This window comes from Nuphar pumila, chromosome 7, assembly GCF_984573655.1.
Source record: "Nuphar pumila chromosome 7, dmNupPumi1.hap1.1, whole genome shotgun sequence".
In the NCBI taxonomy this organism is placed as follows: domain Eukaryota; kingdom Viridiplantae; phylum Streptophyta; class Magnoliopsida; order Nymphaeales; family Nymphaeaceae; genus Nuphar; species Nuphar pumila.
In genome coordinates, this window is record NC_143255.1 from 123,421,164 (window position 1) to 123,436,890 (window position 15,727).

The 15,727-nt window shown below is 39.0% G+C and overlaps 1 protein-coding gene across 1 annotated transcript; it reads left to right on the top strand.

Annotated features, from left to right (window-relative positions):
• The first annotated feature begins 2,196 nt into the window (after positions 1-2,196).
• LOC149833292 (putative glucan endo-1,3-beta-glucosidase A6) lies at positions 2,197-5,951 on the top strand. Its single transcript, XM_090015041.1, has 3 exons — positions 2,197-2,393; positions 2,956-4,266; positions 5,710-5,951. Exons 1-3 carry the CDS (start codon positions 2,348-2,350, stop codon positions 5,739-5,741), a joined length of 1,389 nt encoding a protein of 462 aa, XP_089871167.1. The 5' UTR covers positions 2,197-2,347; the 3' UTR covers positions 5,742-5,951.
• The last annotated feature ends 9,776 nt before the right edge of the window (positions 5,952-15,727 follow it).

Genomic DNA, 15,727 nt, shown 5'->3' on the forward strand with positions numbered 1-15,727 from the left:
GTTTTCATTTATTTTTTTTAATAGCATGAATATTTAATTAGGTTTTAGAGTTTTTTGTATATTTTTTAATAGTATTTAAATGAATATTTAATTTAGTTATTTTTATATTTTTAATTAATATTAAACATGATACCCGCTTGATTAACATAAATGCATAATTGATGATGTAAGAATTATAGTTTCAATTTTGTATTTGTTTAAATGATATGAATTTTGGATTGAGAGTGTTGTATATATATATATATATATATTAATTAGCATTAAACATGAAGGATGACTAATTGACTTTGGTTAGAACTTAGAATTTTAGATTTTTTTTTTGTTTCAACTAGCTAGTATAGATAAGAATTTTAGTTTTTTTTTTTTGGTTTCATATAGCATGTTTCTATTTTTGATTTTTGTTATTATTTGATGGTTTTTTATGTCTTTTTTGATTTATTTAACACTGAGTACATATATATATATATATATATATATATATATATATATATATATATATATATATATATATATATATATATATATATTATCATAAAAATGATTAAATTTTTTTACTGTACATTTGGGCCCACCTTAGCTTAAATCCCTTAGCTCTGCCTAGCATGATCTGACCCATCGAAAATTCCACGAAAAGACGAACCTGCCCTTGAACCACAAACCAGACCGTCTCAAAGACTTGATTCCAATACGACTGGTTCTGCTTGACATCCTATACGAGTTACACCAAAGGAGCCGTGGAAGCATCACAGTTTCCGAGCAAAGTTAAACAAGAGACAAGAAAAACGGGAAAAAGGAAAACCGAGAAAAGGAAAGGGAAAAGCAGAGGGACCGAAGTCAGGGCAGCGCCCAAAAATTATGACCGTTTGGAATAGAAAACCAGGACGCGGATGGCCCCACCACCTGCTCTCCCACTGTCTCACCCCACTTTGTGTAAAGTTTTCTTATGGAAAACCTACTTTCTTCCCTGAAAATATATTTCTTGTACCATCTTTTCTTTATTTTCTGTTACAGACTTAACTTTTGCTTACCGTTACCAAATAAGGCCCTTGGGTTAACCTAACCTTGGTGAAAAACAGACAAACAGGAAACGTTTAAACTTAAATGTCTCTCTCTCTCTCTAAAAAAGAAAACGTTTAAAATTGTGTGAACTTATTTTGCCCATATACACACTAAAAACACATGATTGTTCTTGTAAACACATGGAAATAACCTAATAGGGTTCAGGTCAGGGTTAAGTCTGGTTCTGCTAGATTTGCTTTTGAACTTAAAAGTAGGCTCGAACCTGACCCTATTTGATTCAAGTTCAAGCCCGGATTTGGGTATGGCTGAAACTGGAGAATCATATGGTTCAGCAGGTTCTGGTATAAGGGGTAAGGTATTAAACGGGCCCGTTCTTTAATTGAGTTTGAAAATAACATTCAAGTCCGACCCAATATGGTTTTACTTTAGGTTCCGTTTCATATATATCTAAACTAAAACACTAGACCTGTATGAGTTAATGGGTTTTAGTGTGAGCAAGCTTTAAAACAGAACCGTTTTTCAATTGGCTTAGGAATGGAGGTTCTAAGAAGACTATACATTAACAAATTTCACTATAAAGAATTGATGATATATTAACAAGCTTCACTATTCTTCTAAAAAACAAAAAGCTTGACTATAAACAATTGTAAATTGAATGCCTTCTAATAGATAATGAAGCTGATATAAATTTACAATCTACTTTGAGCTTCCTCTTATATGCTTCATTAATTTTTAAGCAAACTAATTTGACTTAAAGATGGCTACACGTCAGTGAAGAAAGAGGAGTAATGGGGACTGTAATGAAAAGAGAAGGGTGAAGGCTATCTCTGTTGTTTCAAAAAAGAAAAAAACTTAGGTTAACTAAAAGGACGATAGTTATTATTTGACAAATGTCAGAAAACGTTATTACCTGTTAGGACTCTATCTTGAAAAATTAGAAATAAGAATACTGAAACTGAATATCAGAAAAAATGTAGGTTCCTATCAGAAATTTCCGTTCTTTTTTTCTTCCCCTTCACACAATAAATCCTCCAAGTAAAACCCTAGATTTTTCGTTCAGGTTGTGAGGAGCCACTTTCTTTTTCCCCGCTATTTCCTTGGTGGGGGCATCATCATAAGCGTACCCTCTGTTTTAAATACCCCCAATCTCCATTGTCTAACACCAACGAGACACACCATCCCACACCTTCTGCGCTTCCCACTCCATTTAAATTTCCCAGCACCATCCTTCTCTTCCGAACGCCCTCGATCCTCTCACATCCTATACACACATTCCACCACCGACTCACTTCACTCCCCACCAGAGGAAAAGACGGGGAGCAACAGAATGGTGGTCGATCTCCTCCTCTTCCTATTTTTCTTTGGCCTGACGAGTAAGCACGTCCACACAAAGCCCTCAACTTTTCTTCTCATTTCTATGGAAACCTCATGCAAAAATTTTGATTGGTATCTCCAAAAAGGGGAGAAAAAAACCATGACCTCCACTCATTTCTAAGGATGAATTTGATGGGTATCTCAAAAAAACCCAGGATTTCTGCTCATTTATGGGAAAATCTGAGCAAAAGCATCGATGGGTATCTCAAAAAACCCAAGATTTCTGCTCATTTGTGTGAAAATCTGAGCAAAAGCATTGATGGGTATCTCAAAAACCCAAAGATTTCCACTCATTTGTGTGAAAATCTGAGCAAAAACATCGATGGGTATCTCAAAAGCCCAAGATTCCTACTCATTTTCATTTGTATTTTCCACTCGTTTTTGTGTGAAAATCTGAGCAAAAGCATTGATGGGTATCTCAAAAACCCAAGATTTCCACTCATTTGTGTGAAAATATAAAGAGCTAAAACATCGATTAGCATCTCAAAAACCCAAGATTTCTACTCATTTTTGTGAAAATCTTCGCAAAATCATTGATGGGTATGTCTCTTGTTTCTGCAGATGGGGCGGTCTCGAGCCAGATTGGGATAAACTACGGCCAGCTCGGCAACAACCTCCCCTCCCCATCCCGCTCCATCGCGCTCATCAGGTCCCTGAGAGCCGGCGCGGTGAAGATCTACGACGCGAACCCGGCCATCCTGGAGGCCCTCTCCGGCACCGACCTGAGGGTCTCCATCATGGTGCCGAACCAAGCCATCGCCAACCTCTCTACCTCCCGAGCCGCTGCCGACGAGTGGGTCCGCGCTAACCTCCTCCCCTTCTACCATAGGGTCAAGATCCGCACCCTCCTGGTTGGCAACGAGATCCTCTCGGACCAGGCCAGCCGCGCCACGTGGTTCCAGCTCGTCCCGGCGATGCGCAACGTGAAGCGCGCTCTCTCGGCGCTTCGAATCCGCGACGTGAAGGTGGGCACGCCCTTCGCCATGGACACGCTCGAGTCGTCCTTCCCGCCGTCGAGCGGCACTTTCCGGCGGGACGTCGCCGTTCCGGTAGTCCGCCCCCTCCTGAGCTTCCTGTCGAAGACCAAGTCCTCCTTCTTTCTCGACGTCTACCCTTATTTCGCCTGGTCCGCCAACGTGGATTCGATCTCCCTCGACTACGCCCTCTTCCGAACGACGAAGCCCACCTACACCGACCCTGGAAATGGGCTCGCCTACTCGAACCTACTCGACCAGCAGCTCGACTCGGTGGTCGCAGCCATGGCTCGGCTCGGCTTCCCCAACGTGCCCATCACCATCGCCGAGACCGGCTGGCCCAACGCCGGTGACCTCGACCAGATCGGCGCCAACATCCGGAACGCCGCCATCTACAACCGGAACCTCGCCCGGAGGCTCGCTGGTGGGTTCGGCACCCCGGCTCGCCCCGGCAAACCCACACGAACCTACCTCTTCTCGCTCTACAACGAGAACCAGAAGCCCGGAGCCGGCACCGAGCGGCACTGGGGCTTGCTGTACCCCAACGGGTCGGTCGTGTATGATGTGGATCTTACTGGAAAAAGACCCGAATCCGATTACAAGCCCTTGCCGGAACCCACCAACAACAAGCGGTATCAGGGGAAGATCTGGTGCGTGGCCGACTCGGCTGTCGCCGGCCGGAGTGACAACGTGAGCCAGGTCGCCGCTGCACTGCAGTACGCCTGCGGGCAGGGGAATCGGACCTGCGATGCGATCCAAACCGGGAAGGCTTGCTACCTGCCTAACACCCTCTTGGCCCATGCGTCGTACGCGTTCAACGCTTACTGGCAGCAGTTCAGGAAGGCTGGTGGGACTTGCTACTTCAACGGGCTCGCTGTCCAGACCACCGTCGACCCGAGTAAGTTTCATACCTCTCTCTCTCTCATGAGTTCATAATCGCTTCGTGGTCTGGACCATTGTGTCAGTACTTCGAGTTAGGTCGGCCTAGTTTGGTCGCCTCAACCTCTATGTTTTTTAATTAGCCTAGTCACCCATCGTACTATATATTTAACTTGGTAAAGACAACGGTGCTTTTTAGTTTTTTTTTTTCCATAAAAACGAGAGTCAAAAGATGTGAAAAACCGTCTGCCTCTTTATGTACAATACATCTCTTATAAGATTCTAAATGCAGTAAAGACGTATTAAATAACATTGGGAAATTTCATTGGGGAGCAAGTTTTGCCCCTAATCGCAAAACGAGGCCTCACATTTCTGAATTTCCCGATATGGGGCTTTATTTTTTTGACCCATTAACTCAGGTTAAATCTGATTTAAATTGAGTCAAATGTGACAATAATGCCTTCAAATGATTAAAATACCTTCTCTTTTTTATGAGGGCAATGTAGAAAACTTCAAAAAAAATCACGTTTTCCAAAATGTTAGAGGTTAACCTGATTACCTGAGGCCTCCATTTGGCAGTTTTCAGGAAATCTATGGCTCATTTTTTGTATTAGGGACAAAGGGATGACCATTAACTCATGTTAAATGCCAATGAGAAAACAACTATCATGAGATTTGGAATCCTCATGCAAATGGGAGAATGAATCACATTGGCATCGGCTAAAGAAACACCAGAAATGAGGGTGAATCAGATTGAATCACATTGCCTTTACCAGTGAGATTTATTTTCCCATTTAAATGAGAATCAGAATCACAAGTATGTTTGCTTGCATGAGATGGAATCGCATGTGATTTGGAGTCATATGATTCCTAATCACAAGGTGGAATATGTGATTTGAAATCACCTGAGATACGAGTAAATTCACCAAAATGTGATTTCAAATCACATTCCCTCTCTGATAGCTCATTTTCTGATGCTTGCTTAGCTATAAAAATGGGATTCATTCTATTTATTTGAATGAGAGTCTGAATCTCATGAGATGTTACCAAAACATACCAGCCTCATGTGATGTGATTCTGATTCATATGACTCCAAAACAAATTTGATTTGGAATCACATGTGGCCCCAGCAAACCAAACTTAAATGTCAGTTTGAGATTTTCTGTTAACGAAGCTAATCAAGTTCAGATGGTGCATTTATTAAGAACTTTTACAGCTGCTGAGCTGCATCATTGGGTGCAAGTTGGCCAAGTTTGGCCTGGTGTGACTTGAGCTAAGCATGGAAACCAGCTTGTCAGGCTGGTTCAGTACTAATTTGTACTTGTTTGTCTGAACAAGTGGGCTCGAGTCTGGCTGTGAGAACCACATGCTGGGTTCTGCAATGTGGGATCTTGTACTTGAGTCAAGGTTCGAGTTTTTTGTATGCTTTTTTCTTAACAAGTTTTGGATCTTGTAAATGCAGGTCAGGGATCGTGCGTTTACCCTGCACTATAGAGAAATGCAAAAAGGTTTTTGGAAAATTTGGAACGCAGAAGGAAGCTCTTTTCAGCGTGCAGCTGATTTTGGTTTTTGGAAATTCCTGTGCACCCTCTATTTATTATGCACGTGGTTGTTCACTGTCCGTTTTGACCTTCCTCTCTTTGTTTTTACTATTGTTCCTTATGATATTTGGATAGTTGTGTGAATAAACAAAGTTTATTATTGGATATTTAGCTCGGACCACTATTTCATTATCAAAGTCCTTATGTGACCTGAAAAATGAAAATTAATCTGAAGACAGGTATTGGAACTGTTTGTTTTATGAAATCAGTGATTTGCAATGCAATGAGCCCCTCGTTAAGTATGATGCTCATGTAGATTTCAATGAGCCTCACAATATGGCCCCTTTTTTTTTTTATTATTATTGAACACAATGTGGGCCAGTTAAAGCTCAAATTGAACAATGGGGTTGTGTTGCTTTGAAATATTACAATATGTAGCAGCAGTTCACACATCCAAACTGATGCTAACTTTTGTGCCTTGTGTATCAAGTGGCCACTCTTTAAGGGCGTGTTTGCGTGTTGCGGAAGGATGGCTCCGGACTGCAATCCGCACAAAGCGTCCTTGGGCGTTAAATGAATCAGACACACCCACACTGGAACGGGGGAAAGAAATCTTACCCCGGTGAAAGTGGGGTTCACATTGATTTTGGCCCTTGCTTTCCTCGTGGAAAGCGGGTGCCTGTGTGTGGGCCCCACGAAAAAGGTGTGGGTTTTTATGCCGTAACGCAACCCCCCCTCCTCCTCTCCCTTTTTCGTGACATTCAAACGGGCCCTTTAGGAGTTGAGCGGGTGATTTCCTGAACTTTTTATCGCTGTACCAAGCTCTGTAACAAATAACGCAGATATTTATAAAAAATTTGATGATAATATCACGAGAAATTGCCTGAAAGTTTAAAACTGCAATTTCTCGCGAGATTTTCAATCCGTGACAAATATCACAATATTTACCATTTTAGCAGATATTTATTGTGACTTTTTCATTTTTAAATGTGTTTTATTTGTATTTTTCTATAATTTTTTTATATTTTTAATTTATTTTTATTGTCGAGATTTTGCCAAAAAAAAAAGGCAAGATTTATAAAAATTTTCAAAATCTCCTGAGTTTTTTACTCCGGAGATTTTGCCCTTTTTAACTTCTGTCACTATGATACCAAGCAATGGCCCTCACGTCAAGGTTCTGTTTGGAGACTTGAATCTAAGGTGTGTTGTGGTTTCCCCATTGATCTGTAGTGTAGCCAAAACACTGCATAGAGAATGAAATTGGCCTGCTCCAACACTATATTTCAACACCATTCAGAAAGGGGCTGTTTTTAGCTACTCCATGCTGGACAAATTTTTTTTTTTGGCAAAACCATATGAACACGTATAATTGGCTTTTTCATTCCATTTTAAGGCTCCCAAACAGAGCCTAAAAGAAAAAAAAAATATGAACCCAAATAACGATTATGGCGTTGAAGTGTTGAATAACAAATTAGGCAGAGCTTGATGATCAACTTAACTTTTTCATTTAAAAAAAAAAAATTAGGAACTGGTCAGGTGCAATCACATTGCACAAAATTTGTGCATTAAGCACTTGATCACCCTCCATCAGGCCTTGGGCCCCACAAATGACAGGCCTGTCCCCAAGGTGGAGGGTGATCAGGTGCTTAATGCAGAAATATTTGTGCAATCATATTGCACCTGATCTTTTCACCACTAGCAATGGTTTCAGTAAATGGGAAATCTTCAAATTGGCACCTAACGTTCTGACATGGTTCAGAAAATGCAATTAATTAATGTTTGAATAAAAGCCAACAAAATTTTGTTTATGTAGATGAAAAACAAATCTTTTTTTAAAATTAATTGCAGTTATTACTGCTTTTTATTTTTTTTTATATAAGGAGCGAGGACTCTATCTCAAGTTGGCACAAAGTTTTCACCCACCAACATGGTTATTTGTGATCAAAATAAAAATGTATTTGGTACCATCGGGTGAGAAACACCCTTGTTGAAACTCATAGTGAGACGTTTTGATGGCCCCATTGATTTTTTTTTTTAAATCCCTGCAAAATCTTACATATGCGTTGAAATAACATAATCCAAGCACAGATTTGTACTAACTCAAACATGTACATTACATCCGCAGGGTCAAAGTGCATTCTTTTTTCTAAAATATTACGGTTCTTTACTGGGGATGTCCCTTACCCATGCATGAGGCCGTAGCAAACATCACCCTTTTAAAAATTAGACAATATCACAATATAGGTTCATCTTTGAATTATTAGGTGTCAATTTAAGGATGTAATTTTATTTGATTCGTTAGTCTCACGTTGCTTTCCATAGATTAGTGGGGGCCCACTTTTGCCATTTTGCAACTGGATCCAAAAAAAGAAAATGAAAAAAGGAGTGTCCTTTGTCAAATAATTGGTGATGAAGCATTGGTGTGGTGTGGTGGCCAACCTAAAGCAGCGGACATGCTAAATATTCATTTCTTTTTTGGTGTTTGATTCATTGCACTTGAGGATTTTGAAAAGTTGTTCACTAAACCATTGAAAAAGTTGTCCTAAGAATATCAAGACATCACTTTTTTTTTTCTTGGTGACGCGGAACCTTAGCCGAAGGGAGGAAAACCTCGGGTTGGGGAGTCATATATAGGTTGCCCACCTCTAAAAGCTACAGACACACCCCTGCATCAGCGGGCTTCTTCATCTTAACACCCTCATAAATCAACACATCACGTAAACTCCAATGGTAGAGAGGAAGCAGGATGTGATTCCGCTCCATAGAGTCTACTTGGGGTTGTGTTGATATTGAATCATCGTGTCTGATTCATATTTATAGATAAGTTTATCTCAATAAAAGGTTTATCCATATTAGGAAGATGGGGACTACTATAACTAGAATTTCTCATCTAGATGAGAGATTTAGGAAATAAGACAGTTTGAGGTTGAATCATGTGATAATTTTTAGATATTTCAATTTCTTGATATTTTGTGCTTTTGATAAATAGTGATTTTTTTTTTCATTTATGCTTTTTTCCAAGATAATTTCAGTTTATAGTTATATCGAGGTATGAAGTTTGCAGGTTTTAGTATTGACCCTCCTGAACCTTGCATCATGTAAGCGAGAGCTAAGGTACGGCCTTTGGAAAGATGACTGCCTTTACTAACTAGAACTTGTTGCTGTGGGTTTGAATCTTGAATCCAATTAAAATAATTCTTGTTTAATTTTAAAAATCTAAATGCCCTCATCTCCCATGATGTGGTGAATACTGATCATAATTTAAAATATCCACAAATTTTTTTTGTGCTGATGAAGAACCCTCGCCTAAGTGAGGAAAACCTCCGGCTTAGCCCCCATGACTAGGGGTGGCAAAATCTGACACGACCCGCCAACCCGCTTCTTAGCCGGGTTCGGGTTTGACTTAGACAGATTCGTGTCGTAAACGGGTTGACCCGCCTAACCCGTTTATTAAACGGGTCAGGTTCGTGTTAAGGGTATGCCAACCTGGCTGACCCCTTTAATAAACAGATTAGGTGGGTGGGTCAACCCGTTTACCTGAACCTGACCCGCCAACCCGCCCGCTAATCCGTTTACTCGACCCCGACCCGCCCGTCAACCCGTTTACTCGTACCCAACCCACCAACCTGCCCGCTAACCCGCCAACCTGTTTACCCGACCCGACCCTTTTATTAAATGGGTTAATCGTGTCGTGTCGGGTTACCCGTTTAATAAATGGGTCGGGTTCGTGTTTGCCACAGCCGACCCGTTTAATACACGGGTCGGGTTCGTCGTGTTGATGTATGCTGACCCGCCAACCCACCGACCATACCCGCCAACCCTACCCATGACTACCCTGCCTTACGTCACCCACCTCTGAAAGCTAAGGACACACCCGTGCCGTGCCCCAGTGAGATTTGATGTTAAGATACTTTCTCATTCAGCTTTCCCAAACTAAATTATAAAATTTCACAACAAATACAACCCTAAGATACATGCAAACTTTTAGCATAAACTTTTCATTTAAATGTGGACCATACACTTTATTGTACGGACCAAATCATGATGGCCCAATCTAGGTCTTTTGCTTTAAAGGGGATTTTGTTAGGTTAAGTGAATAGGGACAACAAAATATGTTCAAAAATAATTTATCCTCCTCACTTATGAAGTGATGTGTGATTGATTTCTTGTATGTGTGTGTGCTGGTGTTAAAGCCTTGCCCTAAGGCTGAAAAACAAGTTAGAGCTGCTCATGACTCAGCTCATGTTGGTCTTATAAAGAGCTAGTTCAAACTCGTAAAATAGGCTCGACAAGTTGAATATGAATAATAGGTAATGGGCTAGGCTGGACTGATGGAAACTCGTTAGGTAGTAAGAAATATAATTTAAATATATTTTACATGCCGCAAAAACGAGCCAAGCTTGAACACTGCAAGCCCGTCTCATCCAGCTCGTTTACCATCCTAGTTGTGCGTATCTTCCTAGTGGGCGAGGGGCGATCTTAGAGCTTTACTGTCCAGTAGGGGGCTGGTTTATGTGGGGTTCAAACATACCTGACATCCTAGACAGGTTTAAAAAATGGATAATTATGATTCATGCCCATGTGGCTCGCATGACTTAGGACACATAGGCAGATGGATATTAAAATATCCAAAAATGATTGTGCAGTAAAACAAAAATGATGCGTTTTCTCTCGTACATTTGAGAATTTTCTCTCAAAATATGGAATATGGGAATGTCCTCCCAAATAAGCGATTTTTCTCTCAGAACATGCTAATGTTGTATTGTATTTTGCAATTTTCTCCTCAATATGCATTTTTAAGCGACATTAAAAGTTTCAGTGGTGCTTTTGAAGTGTAGCTAAAGGCCCATCACATTTTTGGAACATTGCTAAAGGCTTTAGTGGTATTTTTGAAGTGTCGTTAAATGCTCTTTTAAAGTCTCAATTTTTTCAACAAACTTTTTTTTTACTAAAAATCACATAAGGGACACATGCATGAGGACACCCACAAATGTGAAAGCATGGAGGAGGACATTCGGTAAATGCGTGAAAGAAAATTCACATATTTGAGAGAAAATTTACAAAAAATATGGGACAAAATTCACATATTTAGATATTTGAGAGAAAAGTTTGCATGTCAACGAAAATTCACATGTGCAAAAGATGAAAAGGTCCCTTTATAATCGAAAAGTTGTGGTTTTGGACACAAACACATTTTTAAAAATTATAGTTTTTTTTGAAAAAAAGCATCTTTTTTGTTGTAAAGTAAGATAATTTTTTGTTAAAATATTTGATTGCTTCCCTCTTCCTTGCACTTGGTTCCCCCATAATACTTAGGGATGGCAATGGATCGTGGTGGGGGCCAAGGTTTCGACCGGGGTCTCCACCCCCACCGTGTCTAAAAATTTTGCCCTTCATCCTTGCATCCATTCATGCATTTTGATTTTAACCTACATCTCCGGTTCAAAGTGGGGCAAGGCCCCGTTTTTTCCCAGTCCTTTTCGCCGCTGCCTTCTTATGCCGTTAAAGAAAAAAGATGATGGAGAGGAGAGAAATGGAAGCTTGCGTAGCTCGTTAGAGAAAAGAGAAAATGAGAGATTCCAGGAAGAATTTTATGTGAGGGTTATATATATATATATAAGGTATAATAATAATTTCCTTAACGGGGATTGGAAATCGGTGACGGGACAGAGAGGGGGAAAAAAGTAAGTCCATCCCCACACAAGTTTTGATTTTAAGCTTCATCCTCGGTCCATTTCTTATTTCTTGTCCTTCATCCCCCTATCCAGTCGAAGCGAGGCAGGACAGGGGCCTGTTTGCCTCTGGTCCACTGCAATCCCTAATAATACCCCTTGAGACAAGGCGGCTTGATTGATCTTCTCTCCCACAAACTGCCCAAACCCCTTACATTCTATGCCATTGCTTAAAAGGCTGAATATTGATTCACACGAGTTGTCCACATTTTTTTATTACCATTTATCACGTAAGGCCTGTTTTTAAAGGTTTATTCATTCCTTATAATAGTAATAAAAAAAATCACGTGATGATGAATAGCACTTAGTTTGGAATTCAAATTTGGATGATGTGGGTGGCCAGAAAGTCATGGGAGTTCTTAACAACCATAAAATTACAGTAGTCAAAGTGACGGTTTTACTTTCCGCTTTTTCAAACTCATCTAATTCAAAATTATTATTCTTTTTTCAATTGATCAATAACATTATTTATTACAAAACCATTGTGGTGTTTCCCGCGTGGGCAGCGGGGTGGTTGCTGAAGACCCCGGATCAAACCCCTCTGGCACACGGCTGTGTCGAGGTTGACCACTTAACCCACCCGGGTATTCCCTCCCTTAGGGTTCCGGTTCCTCATAAAAAAAAAACATTATTTTATTACAAAAGATTTTCAGCTCGTGGAAGTAGCTTTATTTTTCTGTACATTTGGTAGGTTTCTCTATTTGATGATTTAGGCTTATTTATGTTAAAGTTGAGGCTAAATGTGTGATTTAGATTCTAAAGTTAAGCGTGTTTTGTATTATTGCCAAAATTTCAGGTGTGTTTTCAAAAAAAATTCAAAAGAAAAAAGTACTATTTCTGAGCGTAAATAATTTATTTTATTCTTTTTACTCAAATTGGAATAATGACAACCAAAGTTAAAAGGATCAAAGCATGTTTTGATTTACGGAAGATAAGGTAGGTGTAATTTTAAGAATAGAAAAAGCGCGTGTTTTCAATTATTATCAAAACTTTAGTCGTGCTTTTGAAAATTTCCCTTTAGGCTTTTAACTTGTAACTTTTTACATTTTTTGACAAAGTTGTTTTGTTGAAAAATAACTCTTTACCACTCGCATTTGGTTGGAGCAGTCAGTGCACGTCTTTTGTGGTGGGACGTTCCAGGTTCAAAACCCTGTGGCACATTTGAATAGTAACTGGTGGGGGTCTGCTAACCCCAGCTTGCCTTTCAAAAAAAAAAGAAAAAGAAAACTAAATGAGCAATGAAAATATGCAAGCTCTCCCAAAGTTGAATGAACAATGCATTGTCATAAGGCCTTAAAACGCAGAACAAAAGAATCAAGGAAAGGGGCATCATTTATTATTAGAATATATATATATATATATATATATATATATATATATATATATAGAGAGAGAGAGAGAGAGAGAGAGAGAGAGAGAGAGAGAGTAATGCGCTGTTGCTGCCCTCTTTTCTCATTCTGCCCTGTTAGGCCCCTTCAAAAATCATAGTTTTTTGGTTTTTTTCTCACATCTAACACCATAGATGTGATCTATAGATTTTTTTTTAGTGGGAACTGACTTTTGGATCACCAGAATCTGACCTGTACACAGGGTTTTCCCGTGATCCAAAATCAATAGCTACGAAGACATCAATTTTTTTGGGCTCATAAAAGTACATTTTTTGCCGAAAAAACATAATCCAAGAATCGATTCTCACTAAATCGAGCATGATAAGCACATCTAAGATCTATCATAAAACACTTCAAACTATGGGGCCTAAGGGGACATAATGAGAAAAGGAAGCCTAATATGTTCAGTTCTCATATATATATATATATATATATATATATATATATATATATATATATATATATATATATATATATATATATATATATATATATATATATATATATATATATATATATATATATGCAGCAAAACAAGTTTTGTTAATTTGAAATAACTGGCCGCATGAAATGATGCAAAAGAGATGTTTACGTTCTATATGGCTCATCTTAACTACCTGTTTATTTTATTAAGAGGCAAAGATGCAGATGGCACTCACTTTTAGCATCATTCTTGTTTAGGAAGATAAAAAAAATATAACAAACATGGCCAATTCATGACTCAAAATATAACAAATAATTGATTTTTTTTTCTATGAGTTTACATTTTCGTCTTACAAAAAAATTAGACAAATTGATCAAGCCACTTGTTTAAGTTGACGCTTGAAAAAATCAGGAACCATGTCAGTTGTCACATGAAAAAATCATGTTTGTTATATTTTCTAGCTTGTGGTCAGTTATAGTATTGTGCTAAAAATTAGTGCCATCTACGTAACTATCCATTTTATTAATTCATGATTTGATAATATTGATCATATTTTACTATACTTATAGCTCAAAATGTTTTCAAATATCTATCCAAAGTCTCGATACGTAAATTTTGATATTTTCATCATATCTTCTATTACGTTTTAAACATTTCATCTTCTTGCGGGATGACTCCTTGATTTGGTCCCCATCTTTTGTGCGCCATTGCTTTTTTTTCATGTGCATTTGAAAGTGGGACCCACCTATACAAATTGAAAACTTGTTTTGTTTTTTTTTGGTATTTACACGGAGAAACTACCTCCAAGATCAGAGACCTAGCCATGCTGGCTTTGCCTGTCGTACTTACCATTGCTGTTCTGGTAGCGTAAAACTCCGTGGGCTTACCTCTCAAAAACTTGGCTTAAAAAACTTTTTATTTGTTTGCAATGCCGATCAACCACGCCAGGGACTACCTAGAAATCTAAACAGTTCAGATTCAGGTCAGATTTGGCCAATACCAGATCCAACTAATGAGAGTTGGATTCAGATTCAGATTTGGATGACGAAAAGCTCATACTGAACCTGATTGTTTTTCATGTAACCGGATTTAGATATCTGTTGGATTCGACAGCAAAACTCAGAACCAAATCTGAATATGATTGTCAATTGGATTCAATTTGGCTTACTGAATCTGACTAATTGGGGTTGGATTCGATTGAAAATCGGATAAATTCTGTTTAGTTGTGCTCAGCACACCTGGCTAAGTGTGTTGGCTTAAGGGTTGCAAGTTGAAGGAGGTTGATAGTTCGATATCGGGGTGCATGTCCTTTGCCACAAGGCATAAGCAAAATGGAATGGAGGGGGTGAGTATTCATGGAGTTTTAACTGCGGACACCGAACCAGGTCCACGGTCAACATGACACTTATTGGGCTGTAGTCAATGGGATGTCCAAACCATACGGTGATTTCTTCATGCTAAATCAAGAAAACATGGTGAATCAAACTTGATTTAAAGATTTAGAAGACCATTTTTCCCAGTTTCCTTCAAAGATTTAATATCAGAAATCAGTAGTTATTTCCCTGAATACCCTGATTACAAAAAAAAAGAAAAAACACTGATCTACATCGTAGCAATGCAACACTCTTTTGTACCAACTCCGAGTGGTTGGTCGGAGCTGTCAGTGCACGTCTCCCTGTGGTGGGACGTTGCAGGTTCAAAACTCCAGTGGTACGTTGAATAATATGGTGCAAAACTGCAGTTATCATATGATTCAACTCATATTCTAAAGAATAATTTGAGTTACCGTCAATAAACAATTGGAAATAGAATATCCATGTATAAATTGGATGATGTCCTACAACTTGTCCAGTCCAGAACATGATTTGGATAATCTGATTGTGTTCGTAAGAACGTTTTCTTTTTTGTAAATCAACAGTCCAGAATGCACCAAAATTTCACGACTGGAAATCATGTTTTTACGTGAAACAAAACCATGCTGAACGCATCCATGAAAAAATTTAGAAAGGTCCACGTTTAGAAAGGTCTTTTAAGTAGTTGATCCTCTCAAGAATACATGCAGTCTTTGAAAGCTTACAAGATTTCGTCTTTAAAATCCATGTTGGTCGACCTACTGGGTATCCCACCTTTCCTTAAATTTACATTGGATAGAATCCTTTCACTAGCAAGAGCCTTATTCACACAAGACTCAACGTTGGAATAGGTCTTTACTTGAACTCCAACGCTAAATCTGGATCTTGATCTTGATCTTGATCTTGAATGCATGAGAAAGATGGATCTTGACCACATGTCTTAACAATGAACACCTAAAACAAAACAAAGGATCCCCACAGGCCTTGTTGCTCGAATTTACTTAATAGTAAAGCCCCAAGCCACTATCCTTTTATGCCACGCT

What these genes read in the sequence shown, in the direction of transcription:
- LOC149833292 (XM_090015041.1), top strand. Translation starts at nt 2,348, where the DNA reads ATGGTGGTCGATCTCCTCCTCTTCCTATTTTTCTTTGGCCTGACGA. An exon ending in ATTTTTCTTTGGCCTGACGA is followed by an intron (nt 2,394 to 2,955) that starts GTAAGCACGTCC and finishes TTGTTTCTGCAG; the next exon opens with ATGGGGCGGTCTCGAGCCAG. An exon ending in CCAGACCACCGTCGACCCGA is followed by an intron (nt 4,267 to 5,709) that starts GTAAGTTTCATA and finishes TTGTAAATGCAG; the next exon opens with GTCAGGGATCGTGCGTTTAC.